This window comes from Sinohyriopsis cumingii, chromosome 4, assembly GCF_028554795.1.
Source record: "Sinohyriopsis cumingii isolate HCF-2022 chromosome 4, ASM2855479v2, whole genome shotgun sequence".
Classification (NCBI taxonomy): Eukaryota; Metazoa; Mollusca; class Bivalvia; order Unionida; family Unionidae; genus Sinohyriopsis; species Sinohyriopsis cumingii.
Window position 1 is genome coordinate 51,470,828 of NC_142964.1, and position 26,347 is coordinate 51,497,174.

At 33.4% G+C, this 26,347-nt stretch overlaps 1 protein-coding gene across 1 annotated transcript; it reads right to left on the minus strand.

Annotated features, from left to right (window-relative positions):
• Positions 1 to 809: 809 nt before the first annotated feature.
• On the minus strand, positions 810 to 24,705 carry LOC149801153 (peptidyl-prolyl cis-trans isomerase-like). Its single transcript, XM_089955172.1, has 8 exons — positions 24,594 to 24,705; positions 22,480 to 22,575; positions 21,040 to 21,228; positions 18,958 to 19,020; positions 16,209 to 16,359; positions 15,554 to 15,610; positions 11,590 to 11,725; positions 810 to 1,953 (listed from the first exon to the last, which is right to left on the minus strand). Exons 1-8 carry the CDS (start codon positions 24,672 to 24,674, stop codon positions 1,836 to 1,838), a joined length of 891 nt encoding a protein of 296 aa, XP_089811298.1. The 5' UTR covers positions 24,675 to 24,705; the 3' UTR covers positions 810 to 1,835.
• Between the last annotated feature and the right edge of the window lie 1,642 nt (positions 24,706 to 26,347).

Genomic DNA, 26,347 nt, shown 5'->3' on the forward strand with positions numbered 1-26,347 from the left:
TGTTCCCTGACTAATTTTACTAATTCTAATATGTAACCCGATCGAAATGAAATATGGATGAACCAATTATCCGGATTTTTCAGCCACCATAATTTTTCTGTAGTTTTTGCTAATATGCAGTAAGTCCGTGTTTTAAGGGTAATTTTTGTAAGACTTATGGCAAAATTGTAAGTGTTGGCAGATGCGAAGCAGGTGTTCTTCCATGGAAATGTCCACTGTGACAGGTTTCCATGTACTGTCATCTTCCACAAGAAATTATCATTATGAACAATTAACAGATAAAAGGATTTTGAGACAAACCAAATGAAGGAAGAAATAAATTTCAGTATCCATTTGTACAGTTAATAACATGATAGCAGTCCCTCCCTGTACAAGCTGACATGTAAATATCTAAAAATAGATTTAGGTTTTGATGACTGAATCCAAATTTTTTATGCCACAGGTCTAGGTTCCGTGTTCATGAAATCTTCAGTTTGAGTGTTTAAACAAACTCGCATGGTGTATTGAGGGGAAAAATAACAAGCATATTCATACATTTATAATAACATTTCCTATCAAATAGATTACAATGTTCATGTCATTTCTATCCAAATTAGCTTCTTTGATACAGATACCAAACTGTGTGTATTATGTTGCAGAGCTTTATGAATAAATGAACAGCTCAGTCACATTTTTACTTTGATATCCAAAAAACTGACATCACATGTCCGGTTACAATGTATAACCTTTGAGAGTATTTTCAATAATCTAACCAAAATTATGGATGATTAAACGACTGCAAACTGGTGAAAAAAATACTAGAAAATCAATTCAAAAGATATGCCATTTATTACATTTACTATAAATCAGTAACAGAAACATGTTTTTCAATGAACTGTCTGAAGAAATGTACTATGTCACAAGTTTATTTTAAAAATTGCCATCACAGATTAAGATTACACAATTTTGCCAATCAGGTAGATTTAATTCATTATCTAAATACAGATAACTTATGAAGAGCTTTTGTTATTGGAAGGAATGAAATGCACCAGGAGCATAGGTAGGCACACTCAATTACACATGAGTATACAGTGTTGCCAAAATTGTACATGGTAAGCGTGTTCAAGGTTTGCATCTTTACATATTTTTACCATATAAACGTATAAATGAAGACCAACTGCCAATAAGACAGATGCTGATATTCCGTCACATAATACCCTGGCAAATCAGGGTCTATGCTGCTTGTTCTACTGATAACTCCTAACAAACTACATAGACCTAAATCTAGTGATGCATTATACAATGGTAGATCTGGGTATATGCAATTTTCAGATGGACTCGACTTATGGTTTAGTATACATGGTAATGTGCCCTACAATACACATCTGAAGAACCCTAGCTATGTGACAAAACTTCAGATATAACCAACTAATGTAGTGCTACTAATTCAAAATTTTATTTCATGAAAGAAACTAACCAAGGTTTCAAGTACATGAAAATATTAGAAAAGATAAGAAGACTTATGATGGTTTCAAAACATTATCAATATGCTTGTGTATATCCGAAACATTAAACAATACACATTATTCATTTTAAACAATATACCAGCACACATGTTCTTGACACTTGTATATGATCTTATGCAATAGTTACCAAATCTGTAATTCCTTGTAAATGGTTGTATGGTAACATCTTTTGCAAATATTTGTTACCACAAGAAGGGTGAAAAGAAATTCCATTGATGTGCTGGTTTCATGACTTTATATATTGCCATACTGGTCAGCACAGTCTTGTATATTTCAAAGTGAGATTTTTAGAAAAGTTGCATTTTTCAATGTCACACTTGATGTTCTTCTCTAAAATTCATACACGCAAACTCCACAGTCAGTGATGATAATGTCTTTGTTGGGACGTTCATTCATTGTCTCTTGTTCTTCTATTGCCTTCAGTGTGTCCGTTCCCTCAATCACCTGACTGTTTGATAAAGAATGAAATGATCTGCATTAAAGATAAGAGAAATCTATGCATTCTGCACTGAAATGAAAAGAATCAGTTTCCAGAACTAATTTGAATGTTTTATTAAACAAATCTGATTTTAGAGAAGATGCATGTTTGAAATGCTTCTAAGCATTGACCTTTTGTCCCAGACAAGAAAAAAGGTTACTGAGTAAAGGGAAATAACTCCTTCATTTGAAATGCTTCTAAGCACTGGCCTTTTGTCCCAGACAAGAAAAAAGGTTACTGAGTAAAGAGAAATAACTCCTTCATTTGAAATGCTTCTAAGCATTGGCCTTTTGTCCCAGACAAGAAAAAAGGTTTCTGAGTAAAGGGAAATAACTCCTTCATTTGAAATGCTTCTAAGCATTGGCCTTTTGTCCCAGACAAGAGAAAAGGTTACTGAGTAAAGGTAAATAACTCCTTCATCTTTTAGTCTAAATGAAGAAGAAAAAAACAAAACAAAAAAACAACAGAAAAAGGTTATATTCCAGTTTGAAATACTGGTGGTTTATGTTTTTGGAGAGAAAAAAATTTCATACCAGTACTATATGGATTATTTTCTGTGAGTATTTAGGAATGACTGTTTTTTATTGTTTTCTTCAGGGTTGTTTATCTTTATTTTGGCAATATTGACAAACTACATAAAACTCAACACATTAACAAGGATGTAAACTGAATCACCCCAAGACTATGTGAAATACCAATTTAGACACATTCCTGTTTTATCACAGTTCCACTAATATTATCTTCCTTCGATAGCAAATTTTATTACCCCATCTGTATGAAAAGTATAGTCTTAAACAATGACATTTATATTTTTCATTTCTTACAATGTTCACTGTGCAAAATACTGATTAATATGTAGCAGAATTACATTGTTATTACAAGTAAATGTATATGGCCCCACTCACCCCAAAAATAAGTATGGCCCCACTCACCCCAAAAATATGTGTTTCTTGTCAACAGAGCATTCATGTTTTAGTTGCTGACCCCCCACCCCACCCCAGGGAAAAATTAAAACCTAAAATGGATTTATGCATTTAACTGAGCTGGTTTAGCCCAGTACTTCAAGTACTTAAAACACTATATAGGCTAAACATTATAATATATATGTTTAAAAAAACAAAAGACTACCTACCTACTCTGATTTTAAAACCAGTGCAATAAGAAACACATATTTCTTTTTCTGGCCTATGGTACACGTACGTTTGTTTCTATGTGTACGTTATTTCAATGAGAGAACGATCAAAAGCTGTGATTGTTTTGCAAAATAAGTGATACACAGACTAAATGACCATGTCATATTAAATTAGAAAGCTCAATTAATTATTTAATCAAAGTCTGTCATAACACACATGCCAACAGTTAGATAAGTAGATATTTAATCAGTGTGAGAAATAGACTGGACACAGTTATTATGGCACCAGTGTATGAACTATATGTATTAACATACTAGTTCAGATCCAACTGTATAGACCAGATCTGCTGTTAAGTAATGTACCAGCAGATCTGGTCTATACAGTTTGTCTTTTGAGATACATTAAATTCTATTTTATTGCTTAAATGTACAGACAGGTGGCCCAAGTGGCCAAGTGGTCTAAAGCGCTCTCCGTTACGGATCACTGCCATCTCACCTCTGTCCGCATGGATTCAAGTCTAGGATTTGGCCAATGTGGGAATGTGAGAAAGCTTGCCAGTAGCTTCTCGTGTGTCAGTGGTTCTTCCTGGGGTTTCCCTGGGTTCATCCTCCACCATTAATACTGGCCGCCATGCATAGCCTATCGTGTGCTGAAAAATGGCATTAAACCCCACAACAAACAAACAAACAAATGTACAGACAAATTCAGGACCAGAATTACATAGCACTTAAAACAGTTTATTAATTTGTCTGTGCATTGATGTGCTTTGTATATCAAAGTAAAATATAAAGTAGCTTGGAGACAACTTAAAAAGAAGATAAACAACTCAATTACTATTTCTGAGATGACATAGTATGCATACTACGGTAGTACAAACAAGCATGCTAATTGTGCTAAACTTGTTAAATGACATAGGATGTATAACAGTGAATACAAGCATGCTAATTGTGCTAAACTTGTCAGATGACATAGTATTTATACTAGTACATACAAGCATGCTAATTGTGATAAACTTGTCAGATGACATAGTAAGTAAAATAGTACATACAAGCAAGCTAATTGTGCTAAACTTGTCAGATGACATAGTAAGTAAAATAGTACATACAAGTATGCTAATTGTGCTAAACTTGTCAGATGACATTGTATTTATACTAGTACATACAAGCATGCTAATTGTGCTAAACTTGTCAGATGACATAGTATTTATAATAGTACATACAATCATGCTAATTGTGCTAAACTCATCAGATGACATAGTATGTATAATACTACATACAAGCAAGCTAACTGTGCTAAACTTGTCAGATGACATAGTAAGTAAAATAGTACATACAAGCATGCTAATTGTGCTAAACTCATCAGATGACATAGTATGTATAATACTACATACAAGCATGCTAATTGTGCTAAACTTGTCAGATGACATAGTAAGTAAAATAGTACATACAAGCATGCTAATTGTGCTAAACTTGTCAGATGACAGCATTTATACTAGTACATACAAGCATGCTAATTGTGCTAAACTTGTCAGATGACATAGTAAGTAAAATAGTACATACAAGCATGCTAATTGTGCTAAACTTGTCAGATGACATAGCATTTATACTAGTACATACAAGCATGCTAATTGTGCTAAACTTGTCAGATGACATAGTAAGTAAAATAGTACATACAAGCATGCTAATTGTGCTAAACTTGTCAGATGACATAGCATTTATACTAGTAGATACAAGCATGCTAATTGTGCTAAACTTGTCAGATGACATAGTAAGTAAAATAGTACATACAAGCATGCTAATTGTGCTAAACTTGTCAGATGACATAGCATTTATACTAGTACATACAAGCATGCTAATTGTGCTAAACTTGTCAGATGACATAGTAAGTAAAATAGTACATACAAGCATGCTAATTGTGCTAAACTTGTCAGATGACATAGCATTTATACTAGTACATACAAGCATGCTAATTGTGCTAAACTTGTCAGATGACATAGTAAGTAAAATAGTACATACAAGCATGCTAATTGTGCTAAACTTGCCAGATGACATAGTATTTATACTAGTACATACAAGCATGCTAATTGTGCTAAACTTGTCAGATTTTTTTTAATCCTTTAGAAGTTTTGTTCTGGACAGGAGAGAAGATGCTGAGACTAATCCATTATTTCACAGATGGAAAAAACGTAATTAGGTGGACTGTGATCTCCATACAGAGGACACATCTAGGATAATGTTTACTGGACCCCACTACTCTTATATTATCATCTGTATAAAGGACAGCTGTCAATAAAGGCAAATGTATGTTGTCACTTGAGTACAGATCTCTGCAGACAAGTTTCCCTTTCATGATGCAACCAGTATAGTCTAAGATGGAATGTAACAATATTGCATTACATGAAAAATTTATGTCACATTAACAAAATGGCTTTTAATCTTTTCCTTCATGTTGAGAAAATAGGTCATATTTTGACTACCATTGGATACCTACTATTTCACATGTACAATGAATATTTGTAAAAACAGGACACTCAAGATTGAGGAATATATCCAGAAGTGCTAAATGAGGAGTTATTATGGTGTCTTTTGAGTCAATGCCTACACTATGAGGGCATTTTATCAAGAAAAGATTAACACTGTTCCAATTTTATTTCTCTTTTTATTACAAAGGCAGCCTATCATAAGTTTTTTTATAAAAAAAAACACAAGATGCAAAAAATTTAAGCAAAAGCACATTATACATCAACTGTATGACACATTAAAAAATATAAATATCATATTGTAAAGTATAAGAACACATTAAAATATAAATATCATATTGTATAGAATAAGAACACATTAAAAATTATAAGTAGCATATTGTATAGTATAAGAACATAATTAAGAACACATTAATATTGACTGATTGTCTGTTTTTCACTGACCATGTTGATAGACTATGGCACTTTTCATCATTGTGTCTAGAACATTTACTGGCAATACAAGTAACTTTCTGTAAGATTCTATATGGGACTTCCTGTAAGATTCTATATGGGACTTCCTGTAAGATTCTATATGGGACTTCCTGTAAGATTCTATATGGGACTTCCTGTAAGATTCTATATGGGACTTCCTGTAAGATTCTATATGTGACTTCCTGTAAGATTCTATATGTGACTTCCTATAAGATTCTATATGTGACTTCCTATAAGATTCTATATGGGACTTCCTACAAGATTCTATATGTGATTTCCTGTAAGATTCTATATGTGACTTCCTGTAAGATTCTATATGTGACTTCCTGTAAGATTCTATATGTGATTTCCTGTAAGATTCTATATGTGACTTCCTGTAAGATTCTATATGTGACTTCCTATAAGATTCTATATGGGACTTCCTACAAGATTCTATATGTGACTTCCTATAAGATTCTATATGTGACTTCATATAAGATTCTATATGGGACTTCCTGTAAGATTCTATATGGGACTTCCTGTAAGATTTTATATGTGACTTCCTGTAAGATTCTATATGGGACTTCCTGTAAAATTCTATATGGGACTTCCTGTAAGATTCTATATGTGACTTCCTGTAAGATTTTAAATTACACTTTCATCATTTTCACTCTTAATGTTTTCAACATACTGTATGTACTCACTTATAAGATGAATCTGCCATAGCATAATGCACCTACAATATCAGAGTCTATCTTGTTTGTCTTACTGATTACCCATAACAAACTGCACAGACCCAGATCTACCGGTGAATTATGTGATGGCAGATCTGGGTCTGTGCAGCTTGCAGCTGAACTTGTCTTATAAGCGAGTATGTATGCTATGCACTAAACATCAACACTATGATAAACTTCCACCAACACAGCTTCCCATTCATTAAAATTATCTTCTGTTGGTTCATTATTGCATCAGCATCTGTCATGAACACACACAAAAAATCTGAGAGATAGAGATCATTCTTAACCACCACAGTACATTCCAGTTACCTGTTACCTGCATAAACAGTAACAAGTCCTGATTAGAGCTCATGTAAAACTGTCATCTGGACAGTTCATATAACTAACTGTCATAGTGGCAATTAAAATTAAAAGCTGTCTGAGACAAACAACCACCATTTCCAGATTATTCAATTGGCTGACAATAACTTAGTGCAGAATCCTTTAAAAATTGCTGTGGGAGAACCAATTAGGCTAATTTACATAGGTAAAGTGTACTAAGTGGAAACCTCAATTCATAAAACATTTGGTAAATCAAAGAGATGTGTGTTCAAGAACAAAAGTTATAACACATCATTGCCTAAATTGGCAATGTTTAATCCATCTTTATTAAAGATTATTGGCAAGTTCACTATTAGTGGCAATATTTCTTTGAATTCAGATACTCGATACACTGGGATGTCATTTCAACTTTTTTTGGGGTGTGGGCAAAACTTGATTTGGAGGTGGGACAGAACTTAACAAGCTTGTTAATTTTCATATATAGGCAACAGCAATTTTACATTTTACAGCACATGCTAATTCAGGGGTGGGGGGAAGCCCCCTTGCCCCCCCCCCCCCTTGAAGTCCCTGTCCATACATGTATATAAAATGCAATACATGAATATTTTGGTAGTCAGAATAGAGAATAAGACTTAGCGTAATTAACTTTTAAGACAAAATGTTTAGTAATGCAGCTGTGATTCTGGAAGGATGAGCAATTTGTGAGGTGAGTGATGCCCAGCAAAACTAAATTTCAGGACTCCTGGTTGATGAGTTGGACTTTGTGAAGCATAGCAGCAAAGGAGAGCATTTTATTCTTCACAAAAACTGCAAAAACACCATATAAATGTAAGTTATTCTGGCGTGTACAAGATCTGCTGAATGAACAACACCATCCAGCATTGGGTCATTGCATGAATGTAGAGCTCAATCACAAAAGTAACTGACATATTTAAACAATCACTGATAGACAATATAATATGAGCCAAAGTACTCAGTTGTAAATAGTGCTTCAGACCTTCATGCTTTACATTCCCCGCAGCAATGCAGATACATAAAGATCATTTTCTATGCTGAGAAAAATTTGATAAGATCTCCATAGATGCTTGAACAATAGTGCAGGATGGTGAAATGCTGGCAGATATAAAAGAACAGTTGAAATTCTCAAGAGACACCTATAACACCAACTTCAGACCTGATACGGTTCTGTGGTCAGGAGGTACCAAACAGGTGATTTTGTTGGAAGTGGCAGTGATGTGAGAAGCTAGAATGGAGGAGGCCCATGAGAGGACACTGGCCATGTATCAGCCACTCATCCATGAGTGCCAGCAGAATGGATGAAAGGCCTGGAATCTACTGGTGGAAATAGGATGCCATGGCTTTGAATCACAGACCTTTGGCATGCCATGGAAGTCATCAGGATTACAGGAGCTAGCTGTAGAAAGTCAGTCACCAAGGTTGGCAAATGACTACGAAAGCCTCAAATTGGATTTGGCAGAAGTAAGAGGAGCAATGGGAAAGCTAATCAGTTCCAGGCTGAGTCTGATCAACTCAGTCAATGCAACCCTGGAAAGTGTTGTGGATCACTGCCAAAATGCTACAGGAATGGGGATCCTCACCTGATGATGAAACTGACTGCAGTGCAAAACTGTATTCATATATTGCCATCCAGAAAGAAAATAGCCCAAAGATGAATGTGACACTTGCATTAACTTCAAACCCTGTTACTGAATTACTCAGAGGAACACAGACTGCATCTAATTAGGGCTGCATTTCATTGTCCAATGGATATTAAAGACAGACACTTGGTGTACTTTGGCTTTTATGTCTGTGTGGTTGTCATTATGTGACTTTTAGCACATGTGTGTGTAGGTGTGCAGTGATAATATTCGGCAATACTAAGTCTTTATTCTTGTTTTTAAGTGTAATACATACTTAAAGGAAAATAGATATGTTATTTTCTTTTATTCAAATTTCAATTTCCTGTCAAGCTCTATGTCTTCATATATATATATATATATATATATATATATATATATATATATATAGAGAGAGAGAGAGAGAGAGAGAGAGAGAGAGAGAGAACTATTGCACTTGTCCAACTTGGAAACTCAAAATCTGAGTTTATAAAAAAAACAAGAACAATACAGTCTGGTAGGCTGGCAGACATGGAGTATCCTGTGTGCTGGAATTGACCTGTACCTGATATTCATGTACACCTGAGAGACAAGCCACTTTGCATGTCAGTATTATGAAAAGATGATCTTTTGTAATACATGTACATAGTATTTCAGTGCTCAAAATTACCCTAATGGTCAGAATTTGACCAGCCTATCATATAGAAATTAATATAAAGATAAATAATGTACTTTTTCATATATCAAAATGACTATAGAACCAGTCCTCTTTCATATATCAAAATGACTAAAGACCTTTACATTTTTATTTCCATGGGCGTGGCCATATTTGTGTCACGTGACTGTCCACCATTACAGTACTGATTCACCTCTATGGTTTGCCTTAGAGACGATTATTGCCTACGTGTTGATTCTGAATACCAGCAATTATCTCAAGTAGTCAAGTCAACAGAAAAGCTTACATGTGTAGATAAGTAATATTTTATACTAAAACAGATAAGAGTAATTTTAAATTAAAAATAATTAGCATCATTAGAAAGTTAATTAAATATAATATCTGGGCAATTCCAATTAAGTCTTCTTCCCAGTTATTCCTAATTTAGTGGACCAGATCGAGTCCGGTCCGTAAATTTCGGACATAATCAATTGCTTTAAAATGCAATAAAATCACAGAATGATCATAAGAGCTGCTTTTGGATAAAAAATAAAATGATGAAATGTTATATCTGTGAATGCAAAATGCCTAATAGTTTTGACACATGCTCCAGATTTACAATCATCAGTCAGTTATGGTCTTTCAGATAAAGCGTACATAACACCTTAAATTTGAGAATGATGCAGTATGAGCTGACCTGACAATAGAACACTTTAAAGTATTTTAAAATGCCTCCATCCTCGAATTACTACCCTACTAACATCTTGGTGCAATGAGTGGGAGAGAGGAGATAGTGACTTAGATACCCGATTGTAGGACTGAAGGTCAAAGGACAAAAAGTCACAATTCTGATTTTTACAGTTATGAAACAGGTATAGGATAAAACTCAGAGATCAAAAGTTATGAAAAAGAGAAGATCAACAATTCACAATGTGACTTATGTAATTTTTTAAGTCTTCTTACTGCATGAATTAGGACCATGATTTATTGGTCCTATTAAATCTAGTACTCATACAAAAATACCTTTTTGCCAGCTAAATTCTTGCCGAAAACCACCACTTCCTGCGTACAATATAATTTGATAACAAGAGACAAGATATTTGCTTCTATCATGCATATCCTGAAACCTTGTCTACTCAGTAATTAAAGAAACAAACCACGGCACCAATTGAAAAATTCTTATCAACACCACCCCTTCTTGTAAAACACACCTTCTCTAAGACGCAAACCAAAACTATCGATTGCTAAATTATTGTCAAAACCACTGCATTGTGTCATAATGATTTTTTAGTTGTTATTTCAGTGTGTATTATTTGTATCAATTAGAATATTGAGCGCGTATAAGTACATCTGTGTAATTATGATCACTGAAGAAAAAGTGAATGGAAGAAAGAATGAAGCAGATAAAAGTAAATTGTTTACAGTGCAGATATTACATGTAGATAAATCCAGTAAATGCATGTAATAAAACAATCTTATATTTTATTGATTTATCCATCACAGTTTATGTTATTTGTTTTGATATATCTGTTAACAGTATCACACCATAAATATTTAAATTAATTTATTCCTCTGAGATGCACACAGCAAGAAGTGAAACTCTTTATAGCACTAAGTTATTACAATTAAACAATCTCCAGAGAGGTGGTTTCTCAATAGAGGACAAAGAGTAATACATTAATCTGATCAAGTTGTGCATTATGAATCTGCTTTTAAATGACACTTGGACCGTATTGGTTGTTTTAGTTACAAGAGATGAATTATTAAGTAATTTGAAATAAGTGTGTAAAGTTAACAGATCTGTTACCATAACTAGTCAAAAGTACAAAGTATGCATGATAGGTAACCAGGCTTCATCAGCACCTTAATGGTCAAAGCTATTGCTGACACCTATCGGCTAGGAGGAGACAATTATTATAAGCACTGTCTACAGGAAAGGTTTATAGAACCAGTCCTCTTTCATGTATCAAAATGACTATAGAGCCAGTCCCGTTTCATATATTAAAATTACTACAGAACTAGTCCTGTTTCATATATAAAAATGACTATAGAACCAGTCCTGCTTCATATATTAAAATGGCTAAAGAACCAGTCCTGTTTCACATATTAAAATGACTACAGAATCAGCAATTATGACCAATGAGTATCATAAATGAGGGAAGTAAGAAAAATATATCAAGAATGCATCTGTCAAGCAAATAAAAATAATTACCCAAAAGCCACATATTTTGTGTCCATCCAAGCCGCAGGCTGTAGTGTGATGTAAAACTGGGAACCATTTGTGTGTCGCCCTTTGTTGGCCATTCCTAATATACCTCTTCTAGAATGCTTCATACTAAAATTTTCATCTGAAAAGACATACATTTTTGGGCTGATATTCAAATCTGACATTGATTCAGAGTGTGATTGCACAGTGTCATTTAGTCAGGTCCGGATCAGGTCAAGTATTGGAGGGGGTTTCCAAAAGGGCCCCTTAAAAGGGCACCAAAGCAAAAGTCAATGTGTCTGTTTACTGAAAGTATGCATAATACCCGATACTTGTTTGCAAGAATAAATCACTGGTCCAATTTCAAGTGATGAGTGACAGCATGTTCGTGTGTGTGTGTGTGTTTGTATGTGTGTGTGTGTGTGCATTTTTCTTTTGTTATATTTAGTAGATTTTTTGTTTTCCTTTCTGCCTCCCCTCCAATCCATTCCTGAATAGTCTTAAAACAAGAGATGAGAGAATATAAACAGCTGTGAAGGGGTGGGGAACACTTCTAAGAACAACAAATAATAAAATAAGTGCAGTAATTTTTTTCCATTCTATAGATGCTTTCTAAAATAGCAAGAGTTGCAACCCCTATCTGAATCATTCATTGGCTTTAGTTACATAATGGCAGCCTGAACTGTACAAGGACCAATTTTCAGGATAATAATAATAATAATAATAATAATAATAATAATAACAATAATATTAAATAATAATATTAATAATAATAATACTTGCATTGAAAATATGATAATGTCCATTGATAACAATGTCCCTAATCGAAAGCTTAGAATTAAGGGAACTAAGAGGAAGGCAGCATGTATGATTCCCAACTGTATTACTAGCGGACATGTAGAGCCGTCATTATTGCTTGAGAAAATGCTCCAAGGATATAGGCGTATTACCAAGGGGAAGTAATTCTGAAATTGTAATTGTCTTTTGTATGTAATGATACAGCATAACATTCCTGATAATAAAACTGTATATAACAATGTTAAATATTATAGGGCCACTGCAAACAATAATGCAAGATTAATTTCTAAAACAATGAATTAAGGTTTTGAAGTATAATATTTCTTGATTTCAGTCTTCTTCACATACATGTATATAACATTTGTTTGGCAACATATCTTCATGGGCTAATTTTTCCCTCTTGTACAAATGAAAGTATAACAGATAAAAATAGGTGACAAATTCAGCTTTGTTTAAAAACTTTTCGTACACTCTGTAACGACAATAAACCTTCCCACTAAAATTAAAAATAAATTAATGTCCAATCATCAGATATAAAATTTGGATGATTCGTCTACAATTTAAGGAATTTATTAATCATTTTCACAAAGAGTAATAAAATCTTTGAATAAAACAAATTCATTAATTCGTTAATTAATTAATTTCCCACAAAGAATATGTGACACTGAATAAAATAAAATACAAACTTAAACAATTTTAAATAAAACCATTTGTTTTGTGAATCTCTCATACTAATAATGATAATTATGCATGCATGTCATTGTGGATAGGAATAGTTTTATTGCTTGCAATATTCGTAACAGTAGATTAGGTTCAGCCGTAACTAAACCTAATGGCACCAGTTAGAGGTAAACAAAAATGACATTCAAAGATTTATTTTTCAAAGTTAACAGAATCATATAATTCCAATTGTTGTCAAGTGACTTAGTGTTCTAAAATGTGATTGGGTAAAAACTGTCACATGATACTGATTTGGAATTTCGTACACATTGGTAACTCAGGTGACTACTTTCAGTTTCCAATCAGTTTCCAGCACACTTTCAGTCAAGCTTTGTCTGTACCAAACTCCTTACACTATAATTTATAACAGAAAGAAACCAGGTTTGGATTTAGCAAAGATGCTGAAAGCTTTGTCTGTACCAAACTTCTCACACTTTAATTTGTAACAGAAAGAAACTAGGATTGGATTTAGCAAAGATGCTGAAAGCTTTGTCTGTACCAAACTTCTCACACTTTAATTTGTAACAGAAAGAAACTAGGATTGGATTTAGCAAAGATGCTGAAAGCTTTGTCTGTACCAAACTTCTCACACTTTAATTTGTAACAGAAAGAAACTAGGATTGGATTTAGCACTGAAAGAAATTTCATGAATGAGATGTATTTATAATGTAACTGAATGATGCAATGATGCAACGATGCAATGATGCAATGATGCAACGATGCAATGATGCAACGATGCAATGATGCAATGATGTAATGATGCAATGATGCAACGATGCAACGATGCAATGATGCAATGATGTAATGATGCAATGATGCAATGATGTAATGATGCAATGATGCAATGATGAAATGATGCAATGATGCAATGATGCAATGATGAAATGATGCAATGATGCAATGATGAAATGATGCAATGATGCAATGATGCAATGATGAAATGATGCAATGATGCAATGATGAAATGATGCAATGATGCAATGATGCAATGATGCAATGATGCAATGCACCTAAGTCCAACAATGGATTTAACAGAATGATGTGTACTAAGTTCAACAAATGATATAAGGAAATGATAAATAAAACTAATCAGAAAAAGTAACTGTAACAAGTAATCAAACAAGAATCAACGTATGGAACTCATAAATAAATATGATTGATATATGGATATATCACCATGGATGGAACTCATAAATAAATATGATTGATATATGGATATATAACCAAAGATGGAAATAATAAATAAATATGATTGATATATGGATATATAACCATGGATGGAACTCATAAATAAATATGATTGATATATGGATATATAACCATGGATGGAAATAATAAATAGATATGATTGATATATGGATATATAACAAAAAATGGAAATAATAAATAGATATGATTGATATATGGATATATCACCACAGATGATCAATGAATTCAGTGAACTATTATTAAATTGCATGAAATTAAATACAAAACATAAAATGTTTTTTTTAAGAAAGACTTTTTTCAGTATCTCTTGATGAGGGTTTCCACATTTCCAAATAATATAATTGTAAATCTCTAAATCCCAAAAGTTCTTTTAAAATTGTGAAAATAACCAAAACTTTATAAGAGAGTAAGACTGAGTCACAGTGCACTTAAGAAATATAAACGTGAAGCTCATAAACAGAATGAAAGTGAGTAAACAATGGTACAGTGGTCCATTTGTATACAGCCTTCTCCCCTCCAGTATACCCTTTCCACTCATGTAACGCTGGTATGGTCAGAGCAACCTATTATACCGCTGCCTCTCATCTAACACTGGTATGGTCAGGGCACCAAAGTAAACCAATGCCCCTTGTTTAACATAAGTAAGGTCAGAGCACCTCAGTATACCACTTACCCTCACATAACACTGGTATGGTAGAGCACCCAGTATACCACTGCCCCTCACATAACACTGGTATGGTCAGAGCACTCCAGTATACCACTGTCCCTCACATAACACTGGTATGGTCAGAGCACCCCAGTATACCATTGCCTCTCATATAACACCAGCATTGTCATGGATCTTATGAAATATTGAGTGACTTCTGAGCTTGGTTGGTTAAAGCAACTACCAATGTGAAGACATGAAATTTACTGACCAGATCCATAACTCTGTTGAAAATAAAATGGAAGCCAAAAACTTCCCAAAAAGACACATTTATGTCTATCAGACAGTGCTTACATAAAACTGCATCAAAATATATTTAATATTTTCTTAGCTGGGCTGGTTGTGAAAATCAAATAGTCATTAAGCAAGGATGGTAACTATCCAAACTGGAGCTAAAAAGACTAAACTTGCAACCAACTCATGCTCATGTGCAAATAATGTCAAAACTTTGCAGGTTACAAAACAATTTTCAATGGCTGACAAACAAATTGGAACAGGTGATTACTTTACAGCCTTAATAATTATGCTAATAATTACCTTCAAATACAGCCCCATATATGGATTCTCCACTATTTCCTCTTCCATGAAAGAAATCTATAAAAACGATATACATATCAGGTAAATTTAAAGTAATGAACAGTGAATGACTGAAGAGAAACCTAATGAAACTGAAGCACTTGTGACTGTTGACATGAATACCATATAACTGAGATAAAATAATTGGTCATAGTCAGTTGCAGCACATATGTGCATATGAAGAGAGTAGAGCAAAATTCTAGCCAGTATACAGAAAACTAAAGAACTACAATTTGTACTCTTACTCTTAGGATCCAATATGACAACTTTAGCAATGCATTATCTTTTCATTTGTACACCACACAGACCAAAAAGTAAATATTATGGTACAATCGAATGCACACACAAAATGTGTTAATACCATCAATTACTCCTTATATCAAATGAAGTTAATTAAACTGATTTATGTTATTTAATTAATAAAATAAAATACAGGCTGTTGTATTAGAATTAGCAATTAACAATGCCTCAGAAACTGACTGAAACACAAATGTTAACATAAGTTTTCCAGATCCTCCAAACCGATCCCATACCCTAAATTAACTATGTACACTGATAAAAGCTTTAAAAGTCATTAACAAAATTCTACCACTTTTATGAAAATAAATTCTCTGACCTCCTCCCTGCACCCAGCCATTAGGAACAATTCTGTGCAGGAGTGAATTTTTGTAGCTCAAAGTGTGATCTGTCTCAGGGGATTTGCCTTTCTCTCCTGTACAAAGAGCCTTGAAATTTTCACAGGTCTTTGGTACAAGGTCTGTGAAAAGCTGCAAGCAGGATTTCGATTAAACAATGAAAGCAAATGTACAAAGATTTCATGCTTCTGTAATTTATTGATAAACTATCTCTGCAGTCACATTGAAAACTGTCAAGACCATTTGCAAAGAGACCAGAATATGAAATGAGAGCAGAGACATGCAGGTTATCGGTACAGTAACTGGACCTGGGTGCTTGTATTGCACTGAGTATGAAAAGAGAAGGACAACATATATTGCAATGCCTGAAGGATTGAGGATGGTCTGATGTCCTTCTGCTGTTAAAAGGAAATATGATACAATTACACAAATCAAGTTACTGTGTTGATGATGACTATTATTATATATCCTGAACAATTTGTATGCAATAAAAGACAACATTTTATGATGTTGTTTTTTAGTTTGATTCCATCCATCTACTCATAATTATTAATGTAACTTTAGCAGTCCCTTTACATGACCATTGTTCGTTGATGTCATACTTGATGGCAAGAAATTGCAATCTGTATCAGATATATACCTGATGCAAAGCTTTAGGTCGGCCTGAGGAAAAGTGATGGGTTTATAATAAATTACAAGATACACTCACTAATAAGTCCAACTGCAAACTGCACAGACCCAGATACATCATCACATAATGCACTGTATGATCTTGGTCTGCACAGTTTGTTAGGAGTAATATGCAAGTGTATTATGTGACAACAGATCAGGATCTTTGTTGCTTGCAGTTTGCCTTGACTTATAAGTGAATATATTTTGGTATGTTGCCTGTTGGTTCCTAGTCAAATCATTTATGGGATACTGTAGCACAATTTTTGTACTGGAAAAAAAAAACTAAGTAAACGGGCACATCATGAATAACAGAATTAAATAATAATAAAAAAAACACATTATGTAAATAATGTTTATGATATCTAAAAGTTACTCCTGTTCTTTTATAAAACGATGCTGCAAAGATGAGAGCACTATCTTTTATCTGTGTAATGAACCTGAACTTACCATTTTACAGATGTTCTATATTATTGTATCCTGATGCTTATAGATACAATAACACAAAGGTTGAGCAAATTCTTAGGCTTGTGTGTATATCAAGTTAAAATTGTTAAAATTTATATTTTGTAAAGTTAAGAAATATACTGTAATAAAAAAATAGGTTTGAAAAACAACTATTTTATGTTTTAAATGGAACAAAATACTAATCTTAAAGATCAATTATGCAGAAAATCTTCACAGTTAAATAGTACAAGCTTTCTTGTGCAATATTATGACTGGATTAATAATGCATTTTTTAGGATAAAATTTACTCCAGCTAAATTCATGAAATTCAGTGTTAAATTTAATGAAGAGTTAAACTGTCCAAAATTACCGACATTACCTCCGCTTGACTAAGGCTCAATTTGAAGTTATGGGTGACATCATTCTAGAATGAACCAACCAATTAAAAATGTACAAGTGTATTGACTGCATGGCCATTTCAAGTAAAAAGTTACATATTTTGTGCAGCATGGTAAACAATCATAATCAAAAACTGAAAAAAGGGTTAATGTTTTCTTTCTAAATCATAATGTTATTGAAGAAACAATTGCAGCAAAATGGGAATTATACTTTGTCAAGAAAAGAAGTATTATCACAAGTTTTCCAAGTAGGTCCTACTGCCCATTCTACTTTCTGCATATCACATAAATGATTGAGTCATCAAAAATACTTTTAAACATTGAAAAAAGAATGAACAGACATATAATTTACACAATCATCAGGAAAATATGAGAAAGTCAGCATGTGAAAGAAGTAGTCAAGAAGAAGAAGACTGAAAAATAATTCATCCCCTTTCAAAGGGCAGAGAAATTTTATCTTTAAACAGATTTTCATGAAGCCTTGCTGACAGATTTTATGATGGAAAATAGCAAATAAAGAACATGGCAAAATTTTCACAAATTCTCTACACTATAATCTCTATGATAGTCAGCACATTTGTTCTAGTGATATGTCACTTCCATGTACATATCAAGGACAGATAAATCCTGTGTCAGCATCTGTGAGTTATACTTCACAAAAGAATTATTCATAAATGATGATAAATACACTTACTGTAACAAAAAATACAGGGTTTTCAGTATGCAAGATTAAAAAATAAGTTTAAACAGGAACCTCCAAACTGAACCTTTAAATTAACCAAAAGGGAATGAGAGGCAAAACTTCACTGGAATACAGTTTTAACTAAACCAATGAAAACATGAGAGACTAGACAATAGCTCTGTTTAAATGTTATGCCTGTGATATAAATACGGCAACTACACTATTTGCACCAAGTATTTATTGTCTATCTGTCTGATTACCTATAAATGACACTGTATGAGATTTTAATAATAATATTCCATAAACTATGTGCACCAAGTATTTATTGTCTATCTGTCTGATTACCTATAAATGACACTGTATGAGATTTTAATAATGATATTCCATAAACTATATGCATCAAGTATTTATTGTCTATCTGTCTGACTACCTATAAATGACACTGTATGAGATTTTAATAATGATATTCCATTAAAAAATTTAATTTGCAGAGTACCTCATTAAGAATTAAAGGTCATTCAATACACAGATTACCTCAAACACCAGGCGGCCAACAGGCTCATGAGAAATTGAAATATCCATGTACACATAGTCATGCTGCAAGAAAAAGAAGAACATCTTAGTCCTGTTAGTAGACTTGTTGTTATCTTAGTCCTGTTAGTAGACTTGTTAATATCTTTGTCCTGTTAGTAGACTTGTTATCTTAGTCTTGTTAATAGACTTGTTGTTATCTTAGTCCTGTTAGTAGACTTGTTGTTATCTTAGTCCTGTTAGTAGACTTGTTGTTATCTTAGTCTTGTTAATAGACTTGTTGTTATCTTAGTCTTGTTAATAGACTTGTTAATATCTTAGTCCTGTTAGTAGACTTGTTATCTTAGTCTTGTTAATAGACTTGTTGTTATCTTAGTCCTGTTAGTGGACTTGTTGTTACCTTTGTGACAATTTATGTAACAATAACAAAAAATATTACTTGTCATCTTATTTAGGTTTAACAGATTTCCCTGACTCAAATATCACCTTTTCCCAAACATAAGCATCAATGAAAATGCTTTTATTATTTCAGTGTTATGCACTGATTATCAAATACACTGACACATAGGCCTAATGTGAAAAAATTTATTTTTCTTTCAAAGGTACATGTTTTACCTATGACACATATTGTTTCTACTATCAAAGTTATTAATCATGCATTATAATCTAGTCTTTTAAAAAATTCTTACCAAAAAATGAACATGAATTCTGTGTTTCTAAAACTTCCTGTACTTCCCCATTTTTGTCTCAAGGGCAAAATCCCTTGTGGTAGTAAGGCTGGACTCTAGAGTCAAAATCAGTTGCATGTATACTGACAAATTTGTCTTTTAATGTGCAGTAAGCCTATATAATAGTCTTTAAAAATTAATGTATGGTGACCCAACATATATGGTAAATAAGGTAGATGTGGTTATAAGGTGAGGTTCTCAACAGTTTCAAAGTTGTGACTCATCAGGGAAGTCCTAGGGTTGGGATGGACCCTTGAGTTAATATCAGTCGCATATATAAATTTATTTTTTGTGCCCAGCACTGGCAAGTGTATATATCATTATAAGATGATGATCTCAATAGCTTCCACACTAAAACTCATGGTTCAAGTTCCTGGAGATAGCGAAGGACCCTGGCACATCATCCTGGGGTCCCAGTCTAACATGTGTTCATACCTGAGTTACTGACCACTTACTCCATACTCAAACCAATTAGACATACAGCTCCCTGAGTCACTTTAAATTTGCTCATGTGTTCAGCCCTCCTTTAACAGTGTGTTGAAGCACTTTTGCATCTGGAGATACCAGTATATATCAAACTTTTAAATTCCATCAGTTTACCCCTGGATCAAAGGTTATATCTGTCAATCAGCTATTGCATAACAGATTTTACAATGGACAGCTTAACAAATCTGATCATCAGCTTGCCAACCAAGCAGTGCCAACTGAAAGATTTACCATATAAACTGTTCCAATTTATTTTTACATGTTTGGTTCAATTTCCGTGAAAAGTGTGCATTATACTTATAAGTCTTCATTCAATCAATAGAAGAATTTTCAAAACAAAATGATAATGTACAAATAAGGAGGAGGTAGAGCATTCTCTGCTTTTCTGAGGTCTCAACATGGAAATTACGTGATATCCTCATGTGTTCATCAAAGAATTCATAGACAGTTTGGATGCCTTTACTTCTTTTAAGCCATTTTTGCAGAATTTTTAACTCTGGTTTATTTTTTAAAAAAATGCTACAGAAACAAGTAATATGGCTTTCTACTGAAACAAGGACTATGGCTTTCTACTGAAACAAGGACTACGGCTTTCTAAGTTTTATTACTGTACATATCATACACATGAAGAGCAGCCATTAAAAGAGATTATTTTTAAATTTCTGGGTAATTTTTTAAAAAAATATATATATAATAAAAAAGTAGCCTCGACATTATCTTCCGGGACATTTAATGTTTTTCTACATTGTTTTGGACCAAAGTTTAATCATGGCATTTCCCTGTTGACATGAGTTAAAGTCTTGGAGTCTTCCTGGTTAGAAGAGAGGGAATATCATATGTGTGTTACTAAGTGGAATTTTAAGGTTCCAACCTTTTTCGAGTTGAGATGTGACTTGTATGCCTCTTCTCGAAGAGTCTCATATAGGGCATCTGGTCTGTACTCCTCATAGTTATACTTCTCCTGGGCCCAGCTAACAAAGTCATCTGGACCTCCTATCAGCTGGCCATTAGCAAAACAAATTGCTTTCTTGTTAAAAGCCCAGGACTCTCCTCTAAGCTCCTGTTGAAAAACATAAACAGTCACCGGGAATCTTAAAATGAAAATTGATCCTAAAGAGAACTACGAGTACAAATACTGATACTAGCCATAATAACAGTGAAACAGCTATAAATGTGATAGACAGATAAGTAGACAGAGGGATTCTTTGATTTTCCATTGTTTCAAATCTTTCTCATGTTATGCATATTTAATTTAATTGTCTGTCTGTTCGTTTTAAAAAAATGTATATTCCATTACATGCTATTGTAATGTAACATTGTTTACTGGATTTAACAGTGTCCAGAACTGATGTTTTTAATTTTTTTAAATTTTTTTATGTAAACAACTAATAAAAGAAACATTGTATCTAGTTGCTGACCTTGTTCCAAAATCAGTGACAGTTTTGGTAAACAATTTTTAAATTATTTTTTTTTATCTTTCTCAGAGTAAGAATCATTAAGTTGAGTCAATGTCATACCTGGACTATGTGACAAGTAGCATGTGTTAATTGGTAACAAACTTCTATTTTTTTTTCTTCAGAAGATAGAAATTTTGACCCTCATCTGGGAGTCTGTGTTGCATCTTAATTAGTTGTATTACTGATGATTTGATAAAACCTAGCCATTTGGGCTTAAAACATTTGACACGTTAAGTTTTTTTATATTGTGACCAGTTTTGGGCTGAATTTTATTTTCTTTAAATTATTGAATTTAAGTGATTATTTTCTCTGGAAATACAAAAGTGCTCTATCAAAATTCTTAGACAAAGACATTCACTGGAATTTATACTGAATTCAAACCTAGAATAATATTTCTGTGATTCAACAAGAGACTGTTGACACATCTGCTCTTTGTAGGTTATTACAGACGTTATCGCCTTCCATCTTGAATTTCATTCGGATTTAAAATGAGATTCACTTAGAACTTTTTATTGATAAGACATGTATTTTTTAATTCTTGGATTATTTTTGGACTCAATTTACAAAACTGTAAGTTGTATTCTAGTGAAATAAATTATTTGCTAAATTTTATGTAGAGCTTGTTGTCTTCACTCTTTTCTGTTACTTTTTTTAAGAGCATAGATTTGTAACACTCAACAATATTGCTGTTTAGGTGTTAAAATTGACACCCTCATGAAAAGGAATTAAAATATGCCTGCTTAGTCAGGCTTTTATGAAAATTATTCTTGCAAATGCTTAGATCAAAATACACATTGCATTCAGTATTAAATGTGACACAGCTTTCAGACATTTCATGATTTATATGTACAAACCTTCTTTTTTGCATCTATGAATAGATCCCATTCAAACTCGAGCATGCCTTTAATAACTGGATATGAGACTACATTTGGATCCTTTTTATACAAATCCTGCAAGAATAAAAATGTCATTTTCAAATACTGTTTCTATTAAATAAAACAAATACCAATATGATCTGTAATATTCGCGCAAAACATTGAAGAAATAAGAAACTGCATTGACTGTTATCATTTCTGTATTTCCTCTTGTGATATTAAATGCTTTCAAAGTACGTTATTTAATAGTTAACCCCTTGTGCTGACTTATTCTTAACACCTTTGATGATATAGCTTCATCATTAAACTATGAATGTAAAAGATCTAGAATGAGTACTGCTAAAGAGAGAGGATTATTTTAATTGGTTTTACTGATGCAACTCATTGTTGTGAAAAATTTATTCAGAATACATGCAGTGCTTAAAGTAAGCAGCATATAGACAATGCAATTTGCATTTGACATTGCACACTGAACCTATTCCCTTGTTTGAAAACATGATAGAAAACTAAATTTTTATATATGGTTGCTGTACCATTATTCATCAGACTTAGGGGAAACTTCCTTGTCTAAAATTTTATCATAATTTACTGGGCAGGTGAAATTTTAAGTCATTTGCCCTGAATTTATAATGCAATAGGATGGAGATATCCAAAATTGGGGGCCATGACATAAAAATTTCCACTTTTGACAAGAACATTTTAAGACTTTTTCCTAACAGATGACTCTAAGTCATTAAATATAAATGAAAATAAAAGGAAATCTCTTCATCAACAGTGTACTTTTTTACTTGCTTAAAATTACATTTTTTTGTTTTCTTATGATTTGCTGGAAATTATCTGTGTTTTAAAAGTATCTGCAACATGGTATGAAGAAGACTGGCAAAAAATAAATGAAACACACTAATTAAAATACATATTCATTACATAAAATGGAACTAACATATTTTTAAATGTTAAACTTGTATATATTAAAATGTGACCTAATAGCCACCCTGTATAAAAGATATATGATCAAAATGGACGGTACTGATAAGCTCATTTTCATAATTCCATTGTCATTTTAAACTTCTATTTTCAAGTGACCACAATGGATCTAATTTGTTGTCCTTTGATTTTATTTATAGTAAATTAGCAGGTTTCACTGCATTAAATATCTTTCTCTGAAGTAAATAATTTGGGATTTTATACATGGTACAAAAGCTCTTAAGAAAGTTTAAATAATGCAACAACAGTATAGTTCTTCATTCAAAACTTGATTACAGGATGTATTAGATGAGTACATCAGTGTGCATTTAGACTGGAGTGATGCAGATTGTGAGATACACAGCACAACTGAATGTCTTATGTTTTTAACATCTTTTCAAACCAATGATAAGATTTCAACTGCCAGAGACCAAACAAAATATCAACAATAATCTGCACAATTGTATTGGATGATAGTCTAAGAAATTATACAATTGATATAGAGCTCCTCGCATTTATGCTACGCTAACAGAAACAAATCTTTAGCAGAGCATGCACTGAAGGGATTACATGATTTGTATACACAGAAAAGCAAGTCAGCATTTACACAGGACCCAAAATATGCAAGCAGATATGAATAAAGTGAAAAATCTTTGAAAGAGCCTTTAAAACAGCAAGTTTTATTAGTGCTAGATCCATAACTGCACCATATACTGGTTGGCCTAGGATTATCATTCAACATTTTCATATTATTATTGTACGTTTCCAGAGGCGCCTAAATTCAAAAGTAAACACGGTTTTAAAGGGAGGGACTGCGAGTAGTATTTGAAAGCCGTTGACTTATTTATATATGGACTGTAAGAGCTCCACGTGTGGGCTATGAGTGGATTCAGCCATAGAAAGCATCGGAAAACCATATTCATCGTGTTCGTGGATGAATGTACTAGTATAAAATGGAAAGTAGATACATGACACATTTTGTATTATATTAATTTCAAAAACGTATCGTCGAAGAGAGGAATACCAGTATGTATAGAGAATATCATCCATGAATGTCCCGTGTGTCTGTATGCACAATGGTTTCAGTACTCTGGCTAGAATAAAAGTGAGTATAGAGAATCTCAACATACCTCGGCACAAAATCGTGCCTTCTGAAAACTTATATCATTGATTAAACCGAATATTTCAATCTTCTGTGGAACTGTATCCATTGTTGTTTTCCTTAGTGATGAGATCTGCAGCGCTGCAACGCTCACGATGATTGTACGATTTTTTAAAAGCGTTTCAATAACTTTGATGGAATTGGCAGAATTATATTCAGGGGGTCAACGTATATTTGATAGGACCTTGAGCATGGATCTGGGACCACCGTTTTTCTTTTCTCTTCATCATCTTTCTTTTTAAACATATATCTGACAGGATAACAAAACTATTAAGAAACAGAACATATTTTACTATTTGATCATTAATTAAACTTCATAAAAAGATTAAAATCCAGATGGTATTTGCGATGCCCTGGTTCGAAATACAACGCTCGACTTACCAAACCAGAGCGACTATTTTGAACGGCTTTACTAATATGTCCATACATGGTGTATGGTCTTTTTATTTTTATTTTTTAAAATATTTTTTTATCTTATAGTTTGAATCGCTTTAGCATAATCTTATTAAAAAGTGTATGAAATATAACAAAATCAGCTGCAAATGTAAGTTGTTCAAAGCATAAATAGGGATGGCCCAAAGGGGTTTTGGCGACCCAAGACCTTTGGCACATATGTTTTTATCACCCCAAGACCTCTGGAGCCCAGGGCAGCTGCCATCCCCCCACCCCCGTTAGTATACTACTGCCCCAAGTGAGCTATGGGGACAGTTAAATATTAGTAATAAGTAAACAGATTCATTTATTCCCATTTCCACAACAGATGACATCTGCTTGGGAGTAATAAACACCGGCACTTTTGGGCAAAATGGGATGCCTTAGTTAAACAGGCAAACAGTCTGTATTGGGCAAAATGGGATGCCTTAGTTAAACAGGCAAACAGTCTATATTGGGAAATTAACATTAGGCTACCATTTTGAAATGTAGAGAGTAAATTTTTTGTACACAAATTTTGGACCGCTCACGGGGGCCCCGTGCGTTGGTAATTGTTATAAAAGATATCTATCGAGAGAAAGTTATTTTAAACCGATGTAAGAAAATGTTAAGTTCAATATCATATGAAACTTGTTTAAAAGTTTATTTTCAAATGCCGTGCTAACAGGGTACCCCGCGCGTAAACCCAGGGGAAGCCAAAATTAACCAAATCCGGCCCCGCGTTTGCTACGACCGTTCCTGCCCAAAACTGTAATAATACAATTGAACCTGTCTCCAAAGACCGTCCTTTCTGCCAAACAATTTTGGTCTTTCAAGGTAGGTGGTCTCTCATAACAGGTCACAATGCTATATAATCAATAAATTTGTGCATTGAGAATATGGTCTCTCAAGACCGGTGGTCTCACATAACAGTGGTCTTTCAGGACAGGTTTCACTGCATTGACATATCATCATCAGTATCAACACAGATTTGAGGGCTGATTTATCAGACTCGTCGGACCTCTGTCTAGACTTAATATAGCATTGTACGCGAGTCTGGCTGGTTGGAAATGTAACTAACTGTAGCTTAAATCTATTTTGGCTGGAAATGTAATCGGTTGTAATTTGTCTGCCCTCTAACTTTAATGAATATATGTGTGTCATGTGTACGGTTTTAAGGTACTCGAGCGCCTGATTCTTCATGGTATATGTTTATCATGTGAACGGTTGTAAGGTGCCGGAGCGCCTGATTCTCCAAAGAATCGGTCCGGACTTGGAGAACATTATAACTGTTGAGCGGGCAGATTTCAG